At 38.2% G+C, this 26,702-nt stretch overlaps 1 protein-coding gene across 4 annotated transcripts in view; it reads right to left on the reverse strand.

Annotated features, from left to right (window-relative positions):
* pik3cb (phosphatidylinositol-4,5-bisphosphate 3-kinase, catalytic subunit beta) overlaps window positions 1-26,702 on the reverse strand; it is a 51,620-nt gene that overhangs the window by 17,961 nt on the left and 6,957 nt on the right. For 2 of the 4 annotated variants that reach the window (XM_065281893.2, XM_065281894.2), the window contains exons 2-5: window positions 20,354-20,417; window positions 6,047-6,230; window positions 1,725-1,953; window positions 712-932 (exon numbers count right to left, since the gene is read on the reverse strand). In XM_065281893.2, the coding sequence (XP_065137965.1) occupies window positions 712-932; window positions 1,725-1,953; window positions 6,047-6,196 (600 nt within the window). In that variant the 5' untranslated portion in view covers window positions 6,197-6,230; window positions 20,354-20,417. Of the gene's footprint in view, window positions 1-711; window positions 933-1,724; window positions 1,954-6,046; window positions 6,231-7,141; window positions 7,161-20,353; window positions 20,418-26,702 lie in introns of those variants that run through there. The other 2 variants (XM_073815641.1, XM_073815640.1) reach the window with 2 other exon arrangements.

The raw sequence follows: 26,702 nt of genomic DNA on the forward strand, positions 1-26,702 counted from the left end.
ACAGAGACGGAGACAAAAAGAGGGTAAGACTGGTGCTATCAACTGTAAAATGCAGAAAAACAACGCTTTGGCCTTATTTTGAATATTTCTGTTACAGTAACTATCTCCTAAGTTACTCAATATTAGGTAGGTTACAGAACTGTTATTTAAGCATATCAGATTTGCAAATCAGGGTTTCCCGCAGCACTTTTCAGTTCGGGCGGCCCACCTTAGCTGGGATACCCTACCACCTTAACTAGGTCGTCCAAAAAAAAAATAATTCCACCAAACGCCACATGGCCGAAATGAGAGAAAGAGATGGTCCGTCACTGTCTGGAGGATAACTAGCCTGTTGATAAAACATTTAATTCAGCACTAATCTAGTATGTGTTCATTTTCTGTCATAGTTTCTTGAAAATTGAGTTTTATTTGAGTGTTTTAAATAAAATATTTTCATCATGACGTGTACAAGTATGTACAATCATTGCCCCTTTGATTGCCCACCTGCACAACCCTACCACCTTAACTAACAAATTTTCTGCGGGAAACCCTGCAAATGCTTAAAAAAATTATCCACTCATCAATTCTTTTTGATATATTAGGTGAAACAAAGTTGCAAAATAAACCAAGCATAAGGGTCAATCGAGATGTTCATTTAACATTTGAGTACACACCACTGATTAAAATGACATTAAAATAAATAGAAAAATTGTAAGGTCACTATTTACACACCTGTGACTGGTCATGATGCATGGTGATTTTGATCCCGCCTTCATGCTTGTCAATCAAATTCTCCACAGACCCTGTCTCCAGCTGTGGGGAATAACAGCACCGGAGCCAGTCCTCCCAGGACATCAGCTGCATTTGCTGCATCCTCTCCTCGCTGATTCGTTTCATTTTGGAACGGAAGTCCTTCACTTCCTGGTCTTGCAGGGCGTCTAGCTCGTGAAGACCTGTGTCATGTGCCATAATGGTCTTTTACTGTGCAATCTTAAAACATCAACAATATCCAGCATTCCCAAATGACCTGACACAACCATGTGTAAACGCGTTTTATCTATAACAACGATTAGATTTTCAACACATACATAAACAGCATTCCAAAACCATTTTCTTGCAGCTCAACAGGTAGACCATTGCGTAAGCAGCTTCATATCTTTTATCCCAGTAAACACACACTTATTCACGGCACATCGCTTTGGATAGACGCATCTACCACCTTTTCTGTAGTACTTAATATACATCAACTTTAAATGAATTATGGACACAAAAACCAATGTGCGATAAGTTAATGAGTCTCTGATTTTGCTAGATGATGTCAGTGTGTTTTGATGTAAGACAGGTCTGTGCTCTAAAGGGAAAGGTTCAAATGTCTTTCCTGATAACACGCATGATGACATTTCAAATGCATCAAATATTCATCTGATCCTCTCCACTAAAAGAGTGCTGGTATCTCAGTTGTCTGTGTGTTTGTCTGAAGCAGTGAATAACATTGGGAAGCAAAAAGTGTGTTTGTTTGTGCAAGCACAAAATGTGCAATTAAAAAGGTAAGATTTAAAATCTAACTCACAGTAAAGATCCTTTGTTCTGAGGACTTTACTGATATGGAATATTATTCATTTTAGGTCAACCTGCTGTTGGTCAGAGGGCTGTTTCAAGTCTAAGTTTGGCGGCTGTTGTGAAATAAAGACAAAACGCTGCCCGTCTGGCACTACACCCCATTATAAGATGTGAACATGCTTTACCTTTCCCGATCAGCACTCCGATTTTAGAGTCTAAAAGGCGCTCTGCACGTCCACAGTTGCGTGTGATAAGTTTTAGGACCGGCAGGAAGGGGCGCACATCGCACAGTCGCCTGCTTTCATCCTCCAGTTCCTCGTGCACTGCTGCCTGATTCACACATTCAAACATGTGACCCTCCATCTCCCCCAGCAGGGAGAAGAGAGGGTACGTCTGTGCCTCCTTCCATAACAGCTGCGGACAAACAGAACATTGGGAAAGTGTTTAATTACAGAAAAAGGAAATTGTGTCCTCATTTACTCATTGCAAATGCGTATGACTTTCTTTTTTTGTAACGAAAGAGGATGTTTTGGAGAATGTCTTGTCTGCTCTTTTCTGTGTAATCTAAATGAATTGAGACAATTGAAAACAAACAAACAATATGAGGAAAACGTTAGTAAAACTAGTCAATGTGCCATATGCTTTTTGTATAATCATTCTTGAAAAAACTTCACTCATTATCATATCACATTTGTCTGTCCCTTTAAATATACAGTCTTTATACCATGTCTGAGATTAAATGTAAATGCTTCTTTGTGACGGTCATTAACGTCAAACCTGATGCAATCTAAAGGTGCTGTATTTGTTCCTGTAAAGTCAGACAATAAATGTGTTGTGAATTTTATAAAAAATGTGTTATTAACCACCCAGCCAAATTTGAATAATATAAACGCCAAATAGAAAATACAGGATACTCTGCTCTCAAACGCTGGGGGCGTGTCCACTGTCGATGCTGAAACCACAGCCACTCGCAGGAAAGCTGCCATCTGTCTCAACTTTTAAATACCGCTACATCCCGAATGGATGTTTTGAATTGTGGTAGGGGCGGGGTCATGCTCAGTGGCTCAAGTCCGTCATTGAGACAGCGTTTTAGGCCCTGAACTCCTGAAATGGTCTTTGTGGCATGTTTGTGACTGAACAGCAATATATTTCTTACATTTAGAATGTGTTTGGAAATAATTTTCATGATTGACTTTAGCAGCACATGTCTGTCCTCTGCCAACTTCATTATAAACAATAATCATGACATGCTTCAAAATGTCTTCTTACATGGAGTCCTACTACTGTATTTGTGAATATGATCTTTCTCAGTGCCCCTTTAATACGGGTTGCAATGGTAAAAGCAACCCTCAAAATTGGGCTTTGTAGTATTATTTAGGATGCAACATTTTCATAGGTTTAAAGACATTTAAAGGAACAGTATGTAGGATTGTGGCTAAAACTGGTACTGCAATTACACAACTGGTGGCCAATACACAAAATGACGACATAAAAATCAGTTGAGGGCTGCAACTCCACTTTTTAAATGACAATATCCTGGCCAGACCACTGTTGTCAGTGATATAAGTATTTGAAATGAAAATTATTTCTTAATGTCTTGTGACATATCAGGGCCATTTTATGATTAATTGATATAATATAATATATATATATATATATATATATATATATATATATATATATAATATAATATAATATAATATAATATAATATAATATAATATAATATAATATAATATAATATAATATAATATAATATAATATAATATAATATAATATAATATAATATAATATAATATAATATAATATTATATATATATATATATATATATATATATATATATATATATATTGTGACATCATGAGAGGGCGTGTTCTAGAGGGCAGATACATTGCCCTCAGATGGCTGAAGCAAGATGGCCGTCTGTTAAAGACTACAAATCCCAGACTGCCTGAAAGTACAGCTGCAGCTAATGAGACCAGCAGCAGTCCCTAATAGGGGGTGTGGGAAACTGTTGAGTGTGTGTTTTGGCTTGGAGAAGGACATGTACCTTTGTGAATTAAAGACTAAGTTACTTATAGCTGAAGAGATTTAAGTTGTAAACCCTTTTGTTAATTATTAAACACACCTGCATATTGAAGAGACCGTTGAAGTGATGTTTTCTTGGAACTGACACAAGCTAAAAGATCCTAAAACCTCTCACGCTGTCACATATGGTGGAGAATGCGGGCACTTGGATGACTGCAGATGTTCCAGAGTGATGTGGAGGACCTAACAAGCCTGTTTTCTAAGCTAAGTACACAGTCAATTGATGGTAAAATGGAAGAGTTACTGAAATCAATGATAGAGAGTAATAAAGTGCAGCAGCAAATTCAAGCTGGCTTGCTGGAGGAACAAAGGCGGGCCAATAACCTTAAAATTAAAGAACTAGAAATGAAGCAAGCCCAAGATGTTAGCAGAATACGGGCTAGTGACTTTATTCCTAAAATGGGAGAGTGTGACGATGTCGAAGCGTACTTGCATGCTTTTGAGACGACTGCCTTTAGAGAAAAATGGCCAAAAGATCAATGGGCAAAAATATTGGCACCGTTTTTGTCTGGAGAATCACAGAAGGCCATACCCAAATGATCCAGCATGAGATCCATACTGTCCCGGGAAAAATCGTGCAGCAGCGGCCTTACAGAATCCCAGAGGCCAGACGAGAAGCCATTAAGGAAGAGGTGAGGGAAATGCTTAGGTTAGGGGTCATTGAGGAGTCACAGAGTGCATGGTCGAGCCCTATAGTGATGGTCCCCAAGCCCGATGGCACAATAAGGTTCTGCAACGACTTTAGGAAGTTAAATGAGATCTCAAAGTTTGATGCATACCCTATGCCCCACATTGATGAATTGATTGACAGACTAGGGAAAGCCCGCTTCATTTCAACACTAGACCTAACAAAAGGCTACTGGCAAGTTCCCTTGTCTTCAGATTCCAAAGAGAAGACTGCTTTTGCAACACCAGACGGACTATACCATTATACTCATTTACCCTTCGGTCTTCATGGGGCTCCAGCCACTTTCCAAAGGCTCATGAACCGTGTCCTTCAACCCCACCAGCAGTATGCGGCTGCTTATTTAGATGATGTGGTAATCCACAGCTCAGACTGGGAAAGCCATCTTGGAATGGTGCAGAAGGTACTGGATTCTCTCAGAGAGGCAGGCTTGACCGCAAACCCCAAAAAATGTAAAATTGCCTATGGTGAAACTGAGTATCTGGGCTATACAATAGGCAGGGGTGTAGTACAACCTCAAGAAGCCAAAGTTGGAGCCATTCAGAACTGGCCTAGGCCACAAACCAAAAGACAGGTAAAGTCCTTCCTTGGCCTAGCTAATTATTATAGGAGATTTGTGCCTAACTTTTCAAGTCTGGTTGCACCCATTACAGAGCTAACCACTAACAGACACTCCAGAATGGTAAAGTGGAGCAAAGAGGCAGAGGAGTCTTTCTCGCAGTTAAAGAGGATGTTGTGCTCCAGACCGATTTTGAAATCCCCAGACTTCACAAAAGAATTTCTGGTGCAGACTGATGCCTCTGAGGTGGGTCTAGGAGCAGTCCTTTCTCAAACCCATGAAGGCGAGGAACATCCCGTGCTCTACATCAGTAGGAAACTGGCAAAGCATGAGAGAAATTATGCCACAATTGAGAAAGAGTGCTTAGCTATTAAATGGGCACTAGAGGCACTCAAGTACTATCTATTGGGGAGGAAATTTGTATTAATGACAGACCATGCACCACTACAATGGATGGCCCGGAATAAGGAGAGCAATGGCAGAATAACTAGATGGTTTTTAAGTCTGCAAGCCTTTAACTTCTCTGTTGTCCACAGGCCTGGACGATGCCATGGAAATGCTGATGCCCTCTCTCGCAAGGATGCCCTCTTCACAGTGGCCTGCCAACCAAGAGCCTCAGAGCAGTGGAGGGGGGTATGTGACATCATGAGAGGGCGTGTTCTAGAGGGCAGATACATTGCCCTCAGATGGCTGAAGCAAGATGGCCGTCTGTTAAAGACTACAAATCCCAGACTGCCTGAAAGTACAGCTGCAGCTAATGAGACCAGCAGCAGTCCCTAATAGGGGGTGTGGGAAACTGTTGAGTGTGTGTTTTGGCTTGGAGAAGGACATGTACCTTTGTGAATTAAAGACTAAGTTACTTATAGCTGAAGAGATTTAAGTTGTAAACCCTTTTGTTAATTATTAAACACACCTGCATATTGAAGAGACCGTTGAAGTGATGTTTTCTTGGAACTGACACAAGCTAAAAGATCCTAAAACCTCTCACGCTGTCACAATATATATATATATATATATATATATATATATATATATATAAAATATATATATAAAATATATATATAAAATATATATAATATATATATTTCTTAGATATTGTTCCTTTAAGTGACCACTGACCAGAATAAAAAAACAATAAATGAAACCGAAAGGAGTCCATTTGTACACACACTCACCAGTTTGATGTGTTGGATAGTGCTCTCCCGAGGAACCTCCATCTGGATGTAGACTCCTGTGGGCAACAGGAAGTCCACTATCACCTGGTCATCTTCATCCAGCCCCGACTCCGCCCACTGATCCAGCTGATCTGTCTTGGCGGGAGGCATGGCAGATAGCACACCGGAGCCAAACCATGGGAACCTCAAGATAAAAAAAATACAAATTAACACAAAACAAACAATGGTACAAAACAATACGCCTATAGAAATGCTGGGTTATTTTCAACCCAGCATTGAGTCAAAAAGGGAAGAACCCAGTCCACTGGGTTATAATTTAACATATGCTGGGTTGTTTCAACCCAAAGTGCTGGGTTAAATATTTTCTGGGTTAATTTAACCCAATGACCAGGTTTGTCCCATTTTGACACAATAGTGGGCTGAACAAAACTCAGCGGAGCAGTTTTCCGGACAGGGTTTAGATTTATCCAAGACTAGACCTTAATTACATTAGGACAGGTTTTCACAAACATAGCTTACAAAAAACTATACTGGTTTGCATACTTTGATTCAAAACAAATGGCATTGATATATGTTAAGATATGCATGGTCAAATGTGCATTTTAGTCTGAGACAAGGAAGGATTAAGCCCTGTCCGGGAAACTGCCCAAGCATGTTTTAAAGTGCAAGTAAAAAAAGACTTTTTGATTTTCTGAAGAGGACCTATTTTGGGAAATGCATTCTGGGAAACTTGGCTGTCTTAAGTCCACACAAGTCTCCTCCTGATGCATCCTCAATAAAGGGGCGGATCAAGAACACATCCAGGGATTTTATGTGAACTTTGCTAAATGCGATCTTTGAATTGAAACAGTATTTAGGCTGTGACTGATGACGTTTCACAAGTCCACATAAACAGACAAGAATGCATATTCAATGAGTTAAATTAGGTGTTTTAAATAAGTAGACATCTAAAAACATTTAAGTAAAACATTCTGGAAGGGGGTACTTGAGAACCAGAATGGCTGAGTTTTTCCTATTTGACCCAACACTGGGTTGAATATAACACAGTATTTTTTTGTGTATATTCAATGCTGTAGTCCGAGAGGCTGGTTACACCTTTGGCTGATCGCATCACAAGTGGATCACAAGAGAGACAGACACCCATTCACACCTGGACTCTTCTGTCCACTTTCGACCGCTTCGGTAGTGATTCCTTCGAGGGGATGGTCTATGGGCGAGTCATTAAAACAGGAGTGGAAGAAATGATGGGTTTAAGTTGTCAGTGTACAGCTGCTTCTGTTGTTAGTAAACATGCTGCACAAAGTTTTGTACATGTTTATGGAAGGGCTTTCTTGGATATTTCAGAGCAATTCATGAAATAAGTTTGCAACTTTCAGAGGCTCGCAAAATGAAACAACAATGAAGGCACACAGTTTTATCCATAATTGCCTCAGGTTTGCGTTAGATGTCAGGACAGAAAGAAAAACATTGTGCTTGGTACATTACACATTAGATCAACAGGCTGACAGTAGGCTGTCTTTGTGGCTGTTTGAACACTTTCGACCACATGAGCATCTACACCACAAAAGCAATCCGATCAAATGTGTTTTTGAATACCTCTGAATATGGTTGAAAGTGGACAACCTGAAAAACACCCCATTTTACACCCCTTTCACACATGTATTTAGCATCGTACACTAGTGATCCAATCGACCAAAGTGCATCTAAATACCAGGTGTAAACTGGGTTTAATGGGTAAAAATCTGGTGTCTGTTTGATACAGAAGTTGCTGAACTGTCAACCACTTAAAGTTTTCGAGAAACATAGACAATGCTGTGCAAGCAACAGATAAAAAAAATCTCCAACAGGGGGCATTAATTTTGTCTCTATGTAGGCTAATGTTCAAATTCCTTTGCTCGCCTTTCAAATCTCCCTCTTACCAACTGAACACAGGCACAGCTATACGTTTGACTTCCCCCAAAACGCAGAACAATGAGTCATTAAACCTACTGACACTTACTGTATCTCTGAGCTCACACACAAACTCAAATCCACATATGCATTACATCATCAAAGAGAGACCAAACAGGTGCGGAGACTCAGTCACACAATGTCATTGTTTTAAACAGGAGGAGAGTGTGCGAAGACAGCTCGCTTCCACACTCGCACAAACAAGCAGGACAGAAACGGCAAGTCAGACAAAGAAATATACCCACACATTAGGGACGGAGGATGTGGTTATACATTTTGTAACCTAGATTGTCACACACAAACACGCTATTGTTTAGAGAGATGCACAAACCCACATGGACAGGAAAGAGTTATTCAATGTCGTTGTAAGTGCACTTTTCCTGCTTTTAGTGGTGCCACAGCGTGGCACATCCATTACAGCTCATATCCAGAGCTAATGACCCTCCTCTGTGAAGTGCTTCAGGAAATCCAACCTCCACATCCACCACAGCTCAATATCACTGACGTGGTCAAACCTCTGACCTCTATCTGCTGATGGAAATGTTTGTTAAGAGCTACTGTATGCAGTATACAAGGTTTTAGATTTGCAAGTCCTACCCTTATGAGAACGATCTGTGAGCTATCGATATAAGGGCAAGAAATCTACAGTACCACAGGACAGGGTTTCCCAATTACAGTCCTCATGCACCCCCACACCAAATCTCTTCTTACATAAAACACCCGATTCAACTCATCAGCCTCCTTCCAGAATGTTTGTAATGAGTGTATTTGACTTCATGTGGCACCATGCAGACTAACAGGTGGATGACATCCAAGTAAAGCGAGAGCGATTCGAATGCAGACTCTGTACGATTGAATGCTGACTCCTGTATGTTTTCTCGAATCACGCTCACGGTAACTGATTTCGTCCAGCCGCAAGAACCAACAGGCGATTACACCTGATACTTGGAATTCATTTCTTTTAGTCCGGACCAAAAAATAAAGTTTGTTTAGTCCACACACTGGCATTTTATCAGCAAATCTAAAGATAACAAACCTTTATGCCTAAGGATAAGGTCACCACCCGATTGGTTGGCTTGCGACAGAACTTTCACAACAACGCTACATGCTGGAGTAAACATGCTCATTTTATGCATATTTATACGGTGGTATTATTACCAGCTCAGATCTCATGAAGATATTTTACTATCACTAAACATTTTAAAAACTTTTTTGCATTTTTTTTCAGCATGTGTTACCAAATGTTATTGCGGACCTTTACCTCTTTGTTGCTCCATATTTTCCCTCTGCTCCTATTGCTTTTGCATTCACCACCAAGGCTGAATGCCTGTTGTCAACCCCCAAACAAGATCATACAATTTTACATGCAATATTACATATAAAAAACATAAATCATGTAAAAATCATGTGATCATGTAACAATCAAAACTTAAAATGCATTAAATTCTCACTCTATCCATTTAAGATCAATGATATTGGCCACATTTTCTAATTTATCACATATGTCTGTTCACTTGTCAGAGCGCCGTCAGTCAAATCCATTCCAGTAGAGGAATGCCCTAATAAATTAAACTTGACTTACACACTGATGTTTTCTCAAATCTATTCCACTTAACTCATTTAGAGTCTATTTAAATTAAACTCCATTTCGTGTTTTCACTACTTTTGCCAACTGTACTCCCGCAACACAACAAGGTAACCAAAGCTTTTGCCTAAAAAAAGCAATGTTTTGATTCAAAGGCACCAGAATAAAAGAAAAATGGCACCCACTCCAATAAATGCTTTTGACCCACCCACATTTTTTCCGACACCCATGTGTTGAGCGCTGAAAATTAAACCTTAACATGCATTTAATGATCAGGCAGTAACTAATAGCCCTCTGACCAATGGCATATAGGTATCAGACTGACAGTACTCCATCCTAATGGTGTAAGGGGAACTGTGGGGACAGCAATCACCTTTTCTGGTGGCTGTGGCCAGCTTGTGCTTAGAGGTCGACCGATAGTGGATTTTAGCGATATATCAATAACTAGGTTGGTCCGATAATCGATTAATCAACAGATAGTGGATAAAACAACCACAACACTCAAAGTAAAACAGTAATGAAATGTATTACAAAAGTACATTTTTGTATGTATTACAAAACAACAGTCGCATATTGAACCACAAAAATGTGCTAAATGAAATAAATATATGAATAAAAATATATGAATCATATTAATAATTATTGAATTAAATACTTCATTGAATCTGTGAAATAGTCCCACTGGTAACACTAAAATTTAATAAATGTATATTAATGTGTAGTCTTGTACTTTATTTGTTTCTGTTTTAACACTTAATGATTATCTAAAATAACAAAATATGTATTGCAGTGATGACAAAAAAGAACTGAAATCAGATTTTTATTTGTTGGGTATTTTAGTGTAGCTGACAGCTGCATATAGTTCACTTTCTCTAGTTATTAACTTAAAATGTGCAGCTTAGCTGGCAGAATCGTGGATAAAAGTACCCAGCTAGATATAATGCAAATAGTTAGTAATAATCATGACATTAAGCATTTGGGTTGGATTTATCTGCATGTATTTTGTTTGAGGTACTACTAATGTTAACATCCTGTTAGCCTTGACGACAAACTGACGGTTCCTGCTGTTTTTTCTCTGCCAATGCAGCATCTAGTCCACAAATTCATTGTTTTCTAATGATATGAAGCAACGGACAAAATTCAGAACAACTACCTTCATGGATTTTTGTTCCACCAATGAACTATCGGTGCTGATTAATTGGCAAAACCGATTAATCAGTCTACCTCTAGTTGTGCTACCCATTGGACCAGGGTTAGGCAAATATTTTTGAGTCAAGAGCCACATTAGATTGTGAAATGCATTTAAGGAGGCAAGCAGAAATTATTCAAAATTATGCTTACAGTGCGTCATTCCCACTCGCCAACAAGTTAAATAAGCACACATGCACAAGTGGCATTAATAGCATTTCACTTCCACAATTTAGTACAACTGCATTAATATTAGCAGCAAACTGTACTGGGGTCCACACTCAGGTGCGGTTCTTGGGTGTGCAACTGAATGCCAAAAACAGTGTTGACATCATCAAACAAACTGAACTCAATTACCATAGTGTTAGTACAAATAAAATATCATTGTTATTATGGTGAGAACATAATAAATTTGTGGTTACTACAAATAAAACTATGTTTACTATGGTTTAATCACGCTTTATTTGCTTAAGGGCAAATCATCACAGTTCTTGATAACTATAACATATTAAAGGCGCTCTAAGCGAATCTGTGTGACGTCACTTTTTGTTGATGTTTGAATGTTGAATGTTTTCAAACAAACTGAGGGTAGCTAACTCCTCCCCCTCCCTTCCGTGCTTTCATGAATGCGCCCAAACCCCAAATCCTTCTTGTCATTTATTGGCAACACTTTGTTATGGTTTCTGGTGCTAGGTTTGGCCACTTTGTTTTTATTGCAGTTTGTGGAGCCTGGGCTGTTTACAGAGACCGCTCTTTTTACAGTTTGATCAGCGGACAGGCAGCAAACAGATAGTGAGGAGATGTTTGCTGTATGTAACAAAAAATGTTTTATGGCCTACAACGAGTGAATTCGCTAACAGCACCTTTAATTATCATGAAAAACTAACCCTTACCCAATTTTAAAAACGAAGACAAGCAGGTTGTGGCCTTGAAAAACTGCAATACTTTTGGTCAAATCACACGTACCACCTTCTGTCTAATGCTGGCGAAATATTTCTCTGTCCATTCTATGTTAAACAGAAATTTCTTAATAGAAAGATAACTAAATTTAAAATTACAGATGTACACGTCTCTATGGTGATCTAGTGCAGTGGTTCCCAAACTTTTTCAGCGTGCGGCCCCCCTTGTAAACTGTGCATTCCTTCGTGGCCCCCCAAAGAAAATTTGTGACAAAAACTGTTCTAACACTCTAAAATTATACAAAAAAGTAGTGCTTTTGGTTAGTAGCCTTATTGTTTTAGGTTTAATAACACAGAATTCATGATAAATTAATGTATTTCATAAAATGTCATAAAACTGGGGCCCCCCTGGCACCATCTGGCGGCCCCCCTGGGGGCCCCGGCCTCCAGTTTGAAAACCACTGATCTAGTGCCAAGAAATAGTGTCGTTGCCTGCTTGCTTGTTTAGTTATCCAAAATTATTTGCTTAAAAAGCCAGCAAGCTCTCTAAACAAGCCACACAATTTAGGGTATCATTCATGACAGTAGCACAAACTGTACAAACTGAGTTACACACTAAGGTCAGGGTTCACACACCTTAGTTAACTTCAAATTCAAGGACCTTTCAAGGACTTTCCAGGTCCAATACCCCCAAATTCAAGGACTTAATGTGGGACACATTTCAAGTGAGAGCAGATTTCATTGTGTTACCTTTTAAGATACACTGTTACAGTTTCCTTTCGAGGTCACTGAGGTGACACTTTGGGGACGCCTCCAGGGGTAAGTGCGTCTGAATGTGTATATCAAATTCAACCAATGGTGAGGCTTAACGACAAAGACAGGGTGATGCGGGAGCCAGGGAGTATATCGCTATCTGAAATATTGGCAAAGACGGTGTTACAGGGACGCAGGAAGTATGGCAAGGGAGATGCTGCATCTCGTTCCCTTCTTAGGGAACAACAGTTACATACGTAACCAGAGACGTTATCATGTGTCAAACACAACTATGCAAAAAAGCATTTTGGTATGAAGATATAAGCATTTAAAGCAAACAGTTTAGCACATGCACTTAAAAAGTCTAGAATGTTTATGATATTATCCTACACTACACAGGGAATAATACGGATTTTTTAAATAAACTCAAGCACTTTCAATAGCCTGTATTTATGTATATAGATTAAAAAAAAAACTTCTCAGGGCCTTGAATTTTTTTTCCCACAGATTCACAAACTTTCAAAGATTTCAAGGACCCGTGGGAACCCTGTAAAGTTAATGTTTAAAACAAATTCACAAACAGCAGCATTTCAAGCATAAAATAGGCTCAATTATGAATTAGCCTTCAGGAGGCTATGTTCAAATCCATTACCCTGGCTTCAAGCAATATAGTAATGACTTTCAAACATAACTAATAACAAAGGGAAACAGGATTCAAACAAACCAAAGGACAAGCTTTCTGTATGTCTGACTGATTGATCTATCCATTGATAAGATTTCATTGTATAATACACAGAGAGAGCGATAAAAAAAGAGATCACCGGAAACTCTGGCATGAAGGTTTAGCCACTGATAAATCAGGTCATCTCTCCTAAAGCATCACCTGACCATATGCTTCGGTCTCAAAACTTACATGAGTAATGATTCATGACCTCCTGACTTGACCATATTCAAACTTTAAAAACTGACTGGTGTTGTAAGCTAAAACACTTCATCAAAATCTACCCCCACACCTAACATAACACCCCCATATCCTAAAATACTGATGAATGTGCAAAAACGTGGTTCAGAGTTATAAACACAACCTAAACAATGGGACCAAATGTCCTGCAAACATACTCAAATAGCCCTGACTCAACATTCCCGGGAAAAGACGAGGGCAGTGCTGAGACCAGGCATTTATTTCCAGATAGTAAAGCCGCCTCTTATGTATCAGTTCCGCCAATTAATCTGGTTTGGACAGATAAAAAATGCCTGTAATATCCTTTATGCTCTGAATTTTTCTACAAAATATTCAATAACTCGGAGAAGCACCCTTTAGACTAATTTAAAAACATTACAATTTACTTTTCACCGTTTCTACTTCTATTTAGTTTTTTCCAGCTTATGACTTTGTGAAACAATTTTTGTAGACACTACCTGTAAAACAGCTTAAAGTCTCTCATGCAATTGAATTCTATGGTGTGTCTGTAATAATCATTTATGAATGGCGAACATCGCACGTGGCGATTTGTAAGGTATTTGGATATACTATACACCAGCAATATCGCTCAAGTAGTAGTGTAATATAGCTTGATCATAACGGCTGTAATTAGGTTTCGAGAGTGATATTGCTTTTATACAACAGTTCGATGGCACAAGTTTGAAAAAGAAAACTAGTAAACAACAACAACAGAGTGATTTTGAAAGCCTCTTTTGGTGAGGAACTTTCTTCCACCACAGATTTGAAGGCCAGTATGACAGGTAACACTTTCGGACGTTTGTTTTCAATGTCATAACTCGCTAGATGTAATAGCTGTTTCTCAATCTTATGGTTTCTTGGTCACAAAGCGTAGTTTTAAGATTAGTTCAGGCAAGGATATATATGTGTAATATTCAAATCTGCAGTCGATAGGTAAAGATTTGAAAATTTGATTAGAAAGATTTAGACGCAAGATCCCGTTTTCTCACAACATACGCAGACAGATGACTTGCTGGTTCATCCTGAGAATCTGATTTACTAGATGAACATTTATCTCATGACCCCAAATGTACCATTACTGTTAATGCTATATTTGATGTTTATGCTAACAAAAGTGCACTTGCATGTAAAATCAATTTTAAATTTGGTTTGCATCAGTACTATAAACATGATGTAAAATCTATAATAGCTGTAAGCATTGTGACTTACAGTACGTTTATCGTAGACCTACAAATAGCTTATTTTTAAGTTGCTTTGGATGAAAGCCTCTGCTAAATGAAAAAAATGTAAAAGGACTGCAAACGATTAAAAACGTGTTGTGATGCCAGACCTCGCAATGCAAACAATGCCATCTGTCTCTTTACTACATGTTCACAAACTGACATTCTCTTTATTAAATGTCCGCAATAAAAAAAGTCTTGAAAGTAAAGCAGTAATACAATGCTGTTAAAATCTACAACAGCCAAGTTTCAATGTTGCTCTGTTGTAATTGCTATTTCACCATGTCAAGAGCTGGAAATCCAACAGAACATCAGTTATGTGTCATTTCCTCTTTAGATTTCAGAGACAGTGTGATGGGGAACATAAAAAACTGCTATATTGTGAAACTAAAAATGAATTGCTTATTATAGAGGAAGAAAGGGTGGGATAGGGAGAGACGGAGAGAGAGCCGGAGAGAGAGACGGAGAGAGAGACAGACAGAGACAGAGACAGAGACAGAGAGAGAGAGAGAGAGAGAGAGAGAGAGAGAGACAAAAGACCTTTGTACCAAAATAGCTTGGTGGGCACACACACAAAAGTGATGAGTTCAACAGAGGTCATAGACAGATTTTCTGTGGCACACTCATATTAACAACTGAAAATACATGAACTAAACACACACTCTCTCTTTTTAGGCAAACAGGGGAAAACCACATGCAAATTTCCCTGTCTGATTCTACGAAGCATGACTGGTTAAAAATAATATTCCAATGCTGTCCTTCCTAACCTAAGCCTTACTCAATGACTATTTGTGCATTGCCTTGCCATGCACACAACTCTAAAATTCAAACAGAGCGGGAAACAGTCAGAGTCACATTACTCTAAAGACATCTGTCAGAGACTACAAGCAAAGCAAATCTACAACACACACGCAAATATCAGCATGAACTGTTACAAAAGAGATCAGAATAGAGTTTACAGATTGAATCCGTCACTGTAGAAAAAATTACCATAAGACTTTATTGCATTTAATATTTTATTTATAAATTAATTGAAACCTAATACATAACACAAAATAAATGTATTTCCCTCAAAACATCTATTACACACAACAAGTTTTTATTTTTGAACAATAAGCATTGGTTAGACGCATCTATAAAGTGGGAAGCAGCACATGTACCCATTTGGGACACTTCACCTATAAACTAAAAGATATATGGGAGGAGGGATATGACCCGATGAGCTTATCAGTGTATCACCATTCTGGGAAACATCAGCGCTGTGTTCCACAGAAGTGTTGCTCAGCATTGAGGAAATCTGAGTGAAAGTGCAGTGCCAGAACAGATTGGAAGTAAATAGGAGAAAGCAGCGATGAATGCTGGATATGTAGGAACTATTAAAACATGCATATTTTCACATGAGAGGAAGATGACAGTACCAACATTCCAGAAGGCAATTCAGAATTTTGAGGGTCTTACTGGGGCAACTGGTTGGTTACAAACGTCATTTGGCTCTTGCAATGAAATTGAATTTAAAAAAAGTGCAATTAATGACTAGCAATGACCTTGTTCACTGGTTAACAAGTTCATTGTGCTTTCATGGATGGGCAAACCGTGCCTTCAGAATGCAGCAACTCACGTTTACACAGGGCTATCCTCCAACCGTTTAGATTGTTTGTTTAAGGTCCCGTTCTTCCTGTGTTTTTGAAGCTTTGATTGTGTTTACAGTGCGCAATGTGTGTTCATGTTTCACTTGTATAAAAACAACAACAGTATTTTCACACAATTAACTTGTCTGTATACAGCTGCTTTCACTGTCCTCAAAACAGGCTGATGTCTTCCTTGTTCTGTGAAGTCCCTCCTTCAGAAATACGTAACGAGTTCTGATTGTGTAGTTTGTTTTGTGTTTTGTGAAGCAGCTTAGCCAAAGCTGGTGACTGACGTATTCCTGTAGGCGGAGTTTAGTTAAAAACTCTTATTTTGACGTCATTCAACTAGAAAGTAGAGGGCTGTAGTCCAAACCAGCCGTTCCCTGTAGCCTTTGAAAGGCGACTTCTGTTAAAGAAAATATATCGCCTGACAGTGAACTTTGAGCTTTATCATTTTGCAGGTATTTTGTATTTATTTTTACACATGTTGCTGTAATACCCAATGTATTGTAAGACATACTTGGAAAGTGACATCTGCATTTAACCCATCCCAATGAGTAGTGAACAGACACACTGCAAGTCATGAACACTCACTCTCTCACACACACACACACACACACACACACACACACACACACACACACACACACACACACAGCAGTGGACAGCTATCACTGCAGCGCCCAGGGAGTAATTGGGGTTAAGGTGCCTTGCTCAAGAGCATGCCAGTCGCAACATGCAAGCTGTAAGACTCGAACTGGTGACCTCTGCTTTACAAACCCGATTCTCCAACCACTAGGATATGACTATAAAACACACTATACAAAACAATTTTTTTTTTCTCAAAAAGTACTAAGGTTGAGTGATTGCGTTATATGAGGAACAGATGTAAAATAAGCGATCAACATTTACTGTAAATCTCAGACACAATGTACGTTTAAAAAATTAGCGCCAGAAGAAACAATCCACCATCGTTGGTTGTGAAATAGCATTGGCGTGTGTCTCATGACCTATGGCATAATTATGTCAGCTTAAAATATGAAACGGTATTGGCTCATATGTGACCCTTCACGGAAACCAGGGGCACAAGTCGGCAGCACAAGTTTCGAGAAAATGAGAAACAACGTTTTTTTTTTCAAAATTTGTGATTTTCGTTTTATTGCAGAATCTGTTAGTTGAGATCACGAAGAAGCCTCTCCATGTTTGAGATAGCAGTTTTTGTATATTTAAAAGCGTACATTTTGCGGTTAAAATAGGCTTGTTTTTCCGGAGATTCTAGCGTGCAGCGGGGGGCGTCATTGTCTGTGTGTATATTTACATACTGTATAAGCTTTTGTTTTCGCCTCCGCCCCCAAAGGGAACAGCGTGACTACTAAATAAGGATAGTTCGCCCCAAAACTGAAAATAATGTAATTAATGACTCACCCTTATGTCGTTCTAAACTCGGAAGACCTCCGTTCATCTTCGGAACACAGTTTAAGATGTTTTATCGTTAGATTTAGTCCGAGAGCTTTCTATCCCCTTCATTGAAAATCTATGTATGGTTTCCATGTCCAGAAAGTTAATAAAAACATCATCAAAGTAGTCCATGTGACATCAGTGGGTCAGTAAGATTGTGTTGATGCATCGAAAATACAGTTTGGTCCAAAAATAGCAGAATTACGACTTTAATCAGCATTGTCTTCTCTTCCGGCTCGAGCGTGAAGTCACGTGACTGTAGTGCCCTGTTCCTCAGACATGTTTGCTAAGTTTTTTTTTTGTTTTTTTTACTTATAGCGTGCGTCTCCCCAGACTGTAAAGCTCGGGCGCACAAAACAAAAATACAAGAAGCTGGGGCGGAACAAATAACAGTCAGCCGCATCGTACGTCAGCCGCGTCACTGACTTTATGCGGCGCCGCAGTGGGATGACGTCAAAGTACCGCGAGAGCTCTTCAAGAAATCTTACGCAGTAGTTTAATTTCGACTCGCTCTCGCGGTACGTCATCTCTATGTCAGTTCTTGCAGCGCAGCATGAGTCCAGACACACAGACGTTACACAGATATCGTTGTATTCTTCATATAATTGGCTACATGTTTTGTCTATCAATATTTTCCATGAAGTCATTGGCTGATGGAGGAACGAGCGAGCCATTGGTAACATCTCTAAAGGATGTCACGTTTTCGACGGCGCTGTTTGGATGATCTATTATACTACTTCCCTATTTTAAATACAAACTTTGAAGGCGGGTTCATGTGTTTAACGGAGTGTAAGCTCATATACCCTTACATGTTACGATTTAAATAGTCTTCAGATTATATATTATATTGTATTACCAGACATTCATGCGAAATCTGATGTAAACAATCTATAATTTCACGGATTATACGCATTTGTGGACAAATATGGTCATTGGATAATCTGAAACAGACTGGATTCGACTTGTGATCCCCACAAAGGTAAAAGAGTCATGTTTATTTTTGCGGGTTGTCATTTGGTCATAAAATACTACATATGATGCTAGAACATCTCAAAAAGGGTTTTACAGGGGGTATGGTTTAGCTAAATGAGATGTAAATGAGCCCTATTGTCTCCCCCAGCTGAAAAGAAGAGTCCCTTTTGTCTCGATTTTCTCGGTTTGAGTATTTCTGAGTTCCTATATTTAAATGGCCACAACTTCTCCAAATCTTATCAGATTTCCATGTGTTACACATCGTTGGAAAGCTTAGAAACTGCACTTTCAGAATCCGTGAATAACTCAAAATGCCCAGATCTGACTTGTGTCCCTACTTTCCGTGACTGGTCACATATTCTTATGAGATCTTTATATAAACTGATTGTATGGCTTCATTTGGAACTTGTTTTGACTTTCTGAATTACCTAACAACTGAAAAATTACTGAAAAACTAACATTGTAGAAGCTTGAAATCGGTTTTCTTTTTTAAATATCAGCACCCAAACCAGCCCTCAGATAAGTCTGACTGGACAACATTTCAACACACATCCTAGTCTTCTTATTACTAGAGCAATATGCTGAGAGATCATTTTTACCCCTAAAAATGTGAGCAATCAGGCACAAAAAAGACAGGGCATATAAAATCTACTGTAAGACCGCATTACACAGGCAGAATAAACCCACTACATATTTTCAGATAACAAAGAATGCTGGCACATACTGTAATGCAGTAGCGAACCATCAGAGCCCTCTAGGACAGTGGGTCTCAAACTTTTTCGGAGTGGTCTGGGGGGGGGGGGGGGGGTTGGTAGGATAGATGGCGTAGGGTCAAGAGCCTTGCTAAGGCTGGAGCAGCTTGCAACTGGTGTAATGTGCCATAATGATTTTGTTTTGTCTGGACTCAATAGTGATGTGACAAGAAAAAAAATGAACAATTTGTAAATCCAGTTAGAAAAGCACAGCCAAACATCTGGTTAGCAATCATCTTAACAGACTACAGTTTACGTCATACCAGAGGTTACTACGGATATAGTTTTCTGCAGATGCAAAGGTCAAATCCATTTTACATCATAAAATTTATGTGTTTCTCCAACACATCTGGATGCTGTAACAAATATTATACGTGCTGGTATATTTTTTGACACTATATTGAAAGACTACTAATATTCATTACTTTCAATTGATATATTTCACTACCACGCATATTTATTTGTTGAAATTAAATAAATAGATCATTTCAGTTAAACTTTGGGTTGTGATATAGAACTGTAAAGCAGTTGACAGATCTGGAACTACTTATGGTGCGAGTTGACTACTTCATTGGTTGTGCGTTTCTTAACAAATCAGAATGAAGCATTTATTAGACCAGTGGTATAAGCTAAATTAACTTGTCCTTCAGTAAAAGGCTTATTTAAGGACATGTGAGACACCCATGACATTTATCATACGATTTTGTTTGTAAAAATCAACAATAAAGCCAGTTACAGCATAGGCCAAAAATCTTTAATAACCCTATGACATTTATTTAATTTAAAATAGCTGAGAAAGCATACCTTATTCATACTAAATATACATTATCACAATCATTTCTATCTAGACGTTTCATTCATACAAATCATTTTTAGCTTTTTGGATCTGAAAATAAGTACTTGCTGCAGATACATTGTGTAAAAGGTCTGCAAACACTCACCTGTTTTTCTAAAGGTCTATTATTTTGCAGTTGGCTCCATGATGGCTGGAAGAGGATGCTGCATCTGACAGAGAAAGACAGATAAGAATATGTGTGTAATGATGAAGACAATCTGAACGGAAGGACAGTGTTGGTCTCCATGTCAGCTGAGATAACATGAAGCTATTGTTTCATAGTATAATATTACTTCTGGCAAATCTAGTTCATCTAAACATTAACATTTGCTACACACAGCTCGTTAAACACACACAGTTGACAGACTGCATTTTCTCAGAGATCCACATTTGTTCGTAACAGTGAGGTCAAGCAACCCACAGCAGTGATATTGACAACTGGGGAGCTCAGATGCAAAAGCCGCTAAATGCCACCTCCGTCAAGAGTGAGATATTAAAAGGACATTAAAGGTACCAAAGAATGCACTGAAATAATGTTAAATTGTTCTCTGATATTTTCATAGAAGGTTTGTGGCTTTATTAAGTGCAAAAATTATCCAGAGACAGTTGTACAAGTCTACAACCCTAGGATTTGACTTTATAATGAAATGGTCTCTTATTACCTTATTTGAAAGAGTCATAAATAATAATGTTGAGCTTGGCTCTGATTGGCTGTTGGCTTCTGCCTAAACACTCGGATATAGCATTAACGAGCATAAATCGCTAACTCAGTAGTCACACATTTGTTTTTAGCATTGTAACAACATTGTACTTAATGTTAGCATCATCACAGTTGCAGTGATGGGAGTAACGCGTTACAAAGTAACGCGTTACTGTAATTCCACTACTTTTAGCAGTAACGAGCATGTAACAAAGTATTTTTTTAAATCAAGTAACACAATTACAATTACTGAAATTTAAATGAGTTCGTTACTCGCGTTACTCTATTTTGTAAAAAAATAGACAACATATCTGACGTTGCAGGACCGTGGTTGGCGGCGCAATGATTCATTACACTTCATCATAGCTGACAGTGCATATAGAATGAACATAAAAAAACTAAACGGGACAACATACCTTTGTTTAAAAATTGTGCGCAAGTCATAATCCATCCGGACTCATGTTTGTAAATTATCTTCGCCAAGCAATCCCGGCATGACATTAACTTGCATTTGTAGTCCACAAAAGTAATAAATCTGAGAAATGTTCATATATTCTTAGATGTTTACATCGGCCTTCATGGAAGAGAACGATCCGCGATTATTGTTTCCACTAAAATATTCACACTGCACTGTACGCCCGTGTTAAAACTCCATAGTATGTTTGAGCTCACTTTTAGTTTTAGTTTCAGTCTCTCCATATCCGAAAAAACAATCCACTCGCTCTGTGTCCGTCCGACAAAACAATCCACGTAGCCTACTCCGTTTTCTGATTAAATATCTTCCTTTAATTCTGTGTATCATTTAAATCCAACAGAAAATATATACAAACAGTATATGACCAAAGAGCACAGTCCCTGCCGCGAGCTTCACAAGCTGTGTTCCAATTCAAGGGCTGCACCCTACTAAGCATGCGATAAAAGGTGAGCACTCGGCCTTTCAAGGCGCTCACAAGTTCGCGAAGAGAACTGAAATGAGACGGTCTAACCTTCGGAGGACCCATAATTTGCGTCACCTGCTGCACGTGCACCACGCCTGTCAGCAGGACACAGCGGAGACGTTTCTAACTTATTAAAATAAATATGAAATCAGAAAAATTATAATTTATTTTAGAAAATATGACATGTTGACACAATTGTCTCAAAATTTTTAAAGAGACACTACACAATTTTAACACATTATATATTTTTTAAACATGCAGAATATTTGCCTAAATGATCTAAATGATATACATAAATAAAGTAAGTTTACATATAAAGATAATTTCTAACAAAAATATTCAAAGGTTGAATCTAAAGCAAAATAGCCTCCTACAGTATGTGATATATTAGAGTCTTACGTGTAAAATAGCCCATCCATATCATTTTATTGTTTGACTGTTCAGTACTGTTCATATTTACATTTAAAAAGCAGACATAAAAGTAACTTAAGTTACTTTTCTTAGTAACTTATTACTTTTGATATACAGTAACTGGTAGAGTAATTCAGTTACTTTTAAAAGAAGTTACTAGTAACTGTAACTAATTACTAATTTTCAGTAACTTGCCAAACGCTGCACAGTTGTAATGTCACAGTTGGTGTAATGTTGAGATTGGGCTGTTTTCCACCAGTATTTTGCATGCACAATAGGGCTGTCAACGAATATTCTAAATTCGAATATATATTCGAATAGTAAAAAAAAAAACGAATTTCGAATATGAAAATTAATATTCTAATAATTTTTTTTTTTAAAGCCCGCGGTAGTAGAGGCATGGCTGTCTGCTTTGTAAGTGGGCGCACTAATGCGCCTGATTCAGGGACAGGTCACAGTAGTCACACTGTCTGTCACTGTTAAAAGTTGACGCGTCTTGCATGGAAGATGGCAGAAATGAAAGTAATTTACGGGACTGACAATCGCATTCTACAACCGCATTATCTCCCGCAAACTGCAGTGACAACCGCGTTTACAGAAACTTTGCATTGTGTGTAGCCTACATAACCGAAATGAACAACTAGTTAATAAAGTGTTTAAACGTGCATCATGGACATGACAGGTCTGTCTTCTGAAGAAATAAATTATTACAAGGGGGAAAAGTCTTCTGTATGCGCGGTACAAAGAAAGACAGAGGCACAAGCATTTGCTGACTAGTGTTGCCAGATCTTGCACTAAAAAAACAGCGAACAAGAAAAATCCAATAATAAACCAAAATAAATCCAAACGCTTTACCTCAAAGATCAAAATATTGGGACAGGCACCTTCACATTTTAACAACACCAAAAACTTGATCGCTTCATGAGCCAAAAGCCATAAACAGGTAAGCGCTAAAATGGTATGTGAGTACAAAAAAGACGAGGACCTGGCAACACTGCAAGAGCGCGCGCAGCCTCACAAATGCGTACAATACACAATGACACGACGGAGGTTTATTGCGAAACATAATGCTGTTAAATTATTTTCATCAAAGCTGTGAGTGATAAGCATGTGAGACGGCAGACCGTTGCTATGGTTATCTCCGTGTCAATCATCATATTTTCACATTTAAATGCGGTTGTCACTCCTGAAAGTTTGCAGTGTGTACGAGACCACAATTGTGGAACTCCAGCTAAACCGTCACGTCTTAACACTTACTTTGCATCGCCCGTCACAAGCTATTTGTCTGCAACACAACAAGAGGTCATAACGGAGAAATTAATTTCGTTCATTTGTAAGGACATGAGACCGATCAGTGTCGTGGATGGAGCAGGCATCAGGGAGTTTTGTCAAGCAATGTAACCGAGGTACCATATCATTTTGATGTCTCTTGATTTACTTGTTTTGTGTATGTAATATACGTTGTCAAATATGTTTAAACTTAAATAGACTACCTATAGAAGTAGTTATGTCTCTTTATATTAATTTGTCCTGTTATTGAAGTAATGCGTCGTTAAACGTCGTTAACGTCGTTGAAAAAATGGGCAACCAGATATTCGAATAGTTCGAATATTCGTGGGTTTTTTAGGGAGAATATTCGAACGTAATTTTTGAGCAATTTTGACAGCCCTAATGCACAAGGTTTAGATTAAGAGGAAACATTTGTGTTTGAGGCTCACAATGTCATTACCATGTACAGAAATCTTATTATTCATCTATGCCTCAATAAACACAGTCTTACCTTCTACAGCACTTTAACCAAACGCTCTTGGCATGTACTACACATTCACCAAATACTTTCGCTTTAAATCCATTTATTCCCGGCCTCAGGCCATTAAAAATGGTTCGTTGGCAGAATCTGAATGATACAGTACTGTGACATACTGTGACTGACTGTAAAATGTACTGTAATGACTATGTAGATGTACAGAATTCAGTAATATCAGTACTGAACTAAAGTTTTAACACATTGCTGACAACACATATTAACATGTTCCCTTAACAAGAAGTACCAAGGTGTTACATGGTAAAACCATGTTTGGTACAATCTTAATACCACATCAGTCTTTGAAGTACTTTGGAGTACCATGGAAAAGCATTGCATTTGACTATGAAAATAATTCATACCACAAGTATCAAAATACCCTGTTATCGCCATGTATCTCATCGAGATAAGCAAATATCACCTTTTCTTTCCAAATAAATGAGGAGTATCATCTAATAATGACAACACAAATTGTTTTAATGTTTTTGTTATTTATGAATATTTTATATATATAGCATCCGTGTGCGATGTGTAAAAAAAAATTCCCTGGGGAGAGATGTTTTTCAAACAGGGCTGCACTGATAAATCAACCGATGATGCTTGCTATGCTTCTCAATGTATTACGCTATAATGCTGCTACATCCAAAACCCAGAGGGCGCCCTCGTGCAGAAACTCAATATGGGCCACAGAAGAAGAACCATTACACACGTAGCTCCAGGAAATAAATAGATTTATATTGCTGTTCTTTAAACCTTTTCAGGCATTTTCATGATAACAAAGAATATTATATTTATAATGATTATGTTTGACGAGTGTTGCTTTTTCAAATACACGTTATAAACGACTCAAACTCAAAGTAATTTCGGATCGATAAGGACTAACTGATCAAAAGCCATAGTACATGAAATAATTGTGCATAATTCTGAATAGTTATCGGCCAGGTATTATTAGTGTACATAGGCATTTAACTTTGCATCCCTATTTTCCAATATTTTTATTTATGAAAATAAATTATGAACCACAGGCTTATCTTGATTATTCAGGGTATTGAGCCTTTTCTTGTAACTGTTGAAATAAAATGTGGATAGCGGATAGCTGCGTTCGACACATACGCAATACAAATGATTTTTTATTCAAATTATTACTCTACCAGGCCATTAGGGCAGCAATGTTTTGCGACATCTACAGTACATCAAAACATTTAGGATAGATGAAGAAAAGTAGCAGATCCACCATTGCAAACAAAGTTTAGAACAAACAACAAGAACAGAAATCAAACATTATGGTGACGAAAATGCTCCAGAGCTTTCTGTTCTTGGAAGAAGTTAAAAAAAAAGATGAAAAGACGATGGTATGTGTGTGTTTGCAAACGCTGTCTATTGCCTTTGTGTTATCATTTATAGTTGAGTGTCCTGTGTTAATATTTTCACAAACATGCACTCCCGTACACGGACGACCGTGGACTCTCCTGATGACAAAAATGAGTATACCTAGTATACCTTTGGCTTTAGTCCGGCATGAGAGTCAGATGCATTAACAAGGAGGCTAAAGGCTGCACAGCTTTCAGACTAGCTGCTCTCTGTTACAGAAACTTAATAAAACAATAATGAAACCTGAACTGTACATGCCAGAATGAATTCCTTCTTTATAGTTTGCACCAGACAAAAACACTTGTTTATAATCATAATATTTAATGCAAGGCACAAAGTACTCTCAATAAAACAATAAATAGGCTATATGCCTACTAGGACAAGACGTCAGACTTAGAAAATAGTTGTTTGTTGACAGACTTTTGACCTCTTTTTTGGTTTCCTGTCATCCCGGGACTTCCCCTCGATTCTAACAACGGTCAATTCTGTGGCTCATTCTCAATGGTAATTTTTCTTGGAGCTGTTTTGCGAAAATCCTAAAATACAATATGCTGCTAGGAATCGTTTTCATTTACCATTTTGTGCTGAAATAGACCCTTGGTGGTTGGCGACATTTTGAAAATCCAGTAATGGATTAAAAAAGGATCATGACATAACCTAGATGCGCTGTCACCTATTGTCACATGAGCGGAAGTTCTGACAGTAATGCTCAATTCCTGATTTTACTGTTGTTTGCACTATTGCGTAGCAGTTTTTTTATTTAAATTAGGGCACCAATTATCTAATTTTAAATTTCTTTTGGTGTGCAAGTGTGTGTTAGTACATGTTAACAATATGCAAAAGGTACAAATCCCAAAGTAAACGATGACGCGAATTAATTTCTTTTCTTGAACTACAACAAAAACACGGATTGTAGGCAACAGTTTACTTCCTGAGCTGGTTGACGTGGACATGACGGTTATTATCATGTTTCTGACTAACAGCCTGTAAGTAGTCTATGTTTTCAAATTCCAAGAATTTACTATAGACTAAAACATGATTCAAATGCAAGTTTTGTGCAGAACAGAGTAGTGCTTTTTGTTTGTCGTTTCTACAATCACACATGCAAACATGGCTTTAATGGTTTAGTATCCTTACCTTACCAATTTGTTACGATCTGCTCAAGCTGCGCTGGCAAAGTTGACCGACCAGCTTAGTCATCTGCATTTACTGGATCAGATTCGGCACGTAT

The sequence above is a fragment of the Paramisgurnus dabryanus genome, chromosome 8, assembly GCF_030506205.2.
Source record: "Paramisgurnus dabryanus chromosome 8, PD_genome_1.1, whole genome shotgun sequence".
In the NCBI taxonomy this organism is placed as follows: Eukaryota; Metazoa; Chordata; class Actinopteri; order Cypriniformes; family Cobitidae; genus Paramisgurnus; species Paramisgurnus dabryanus.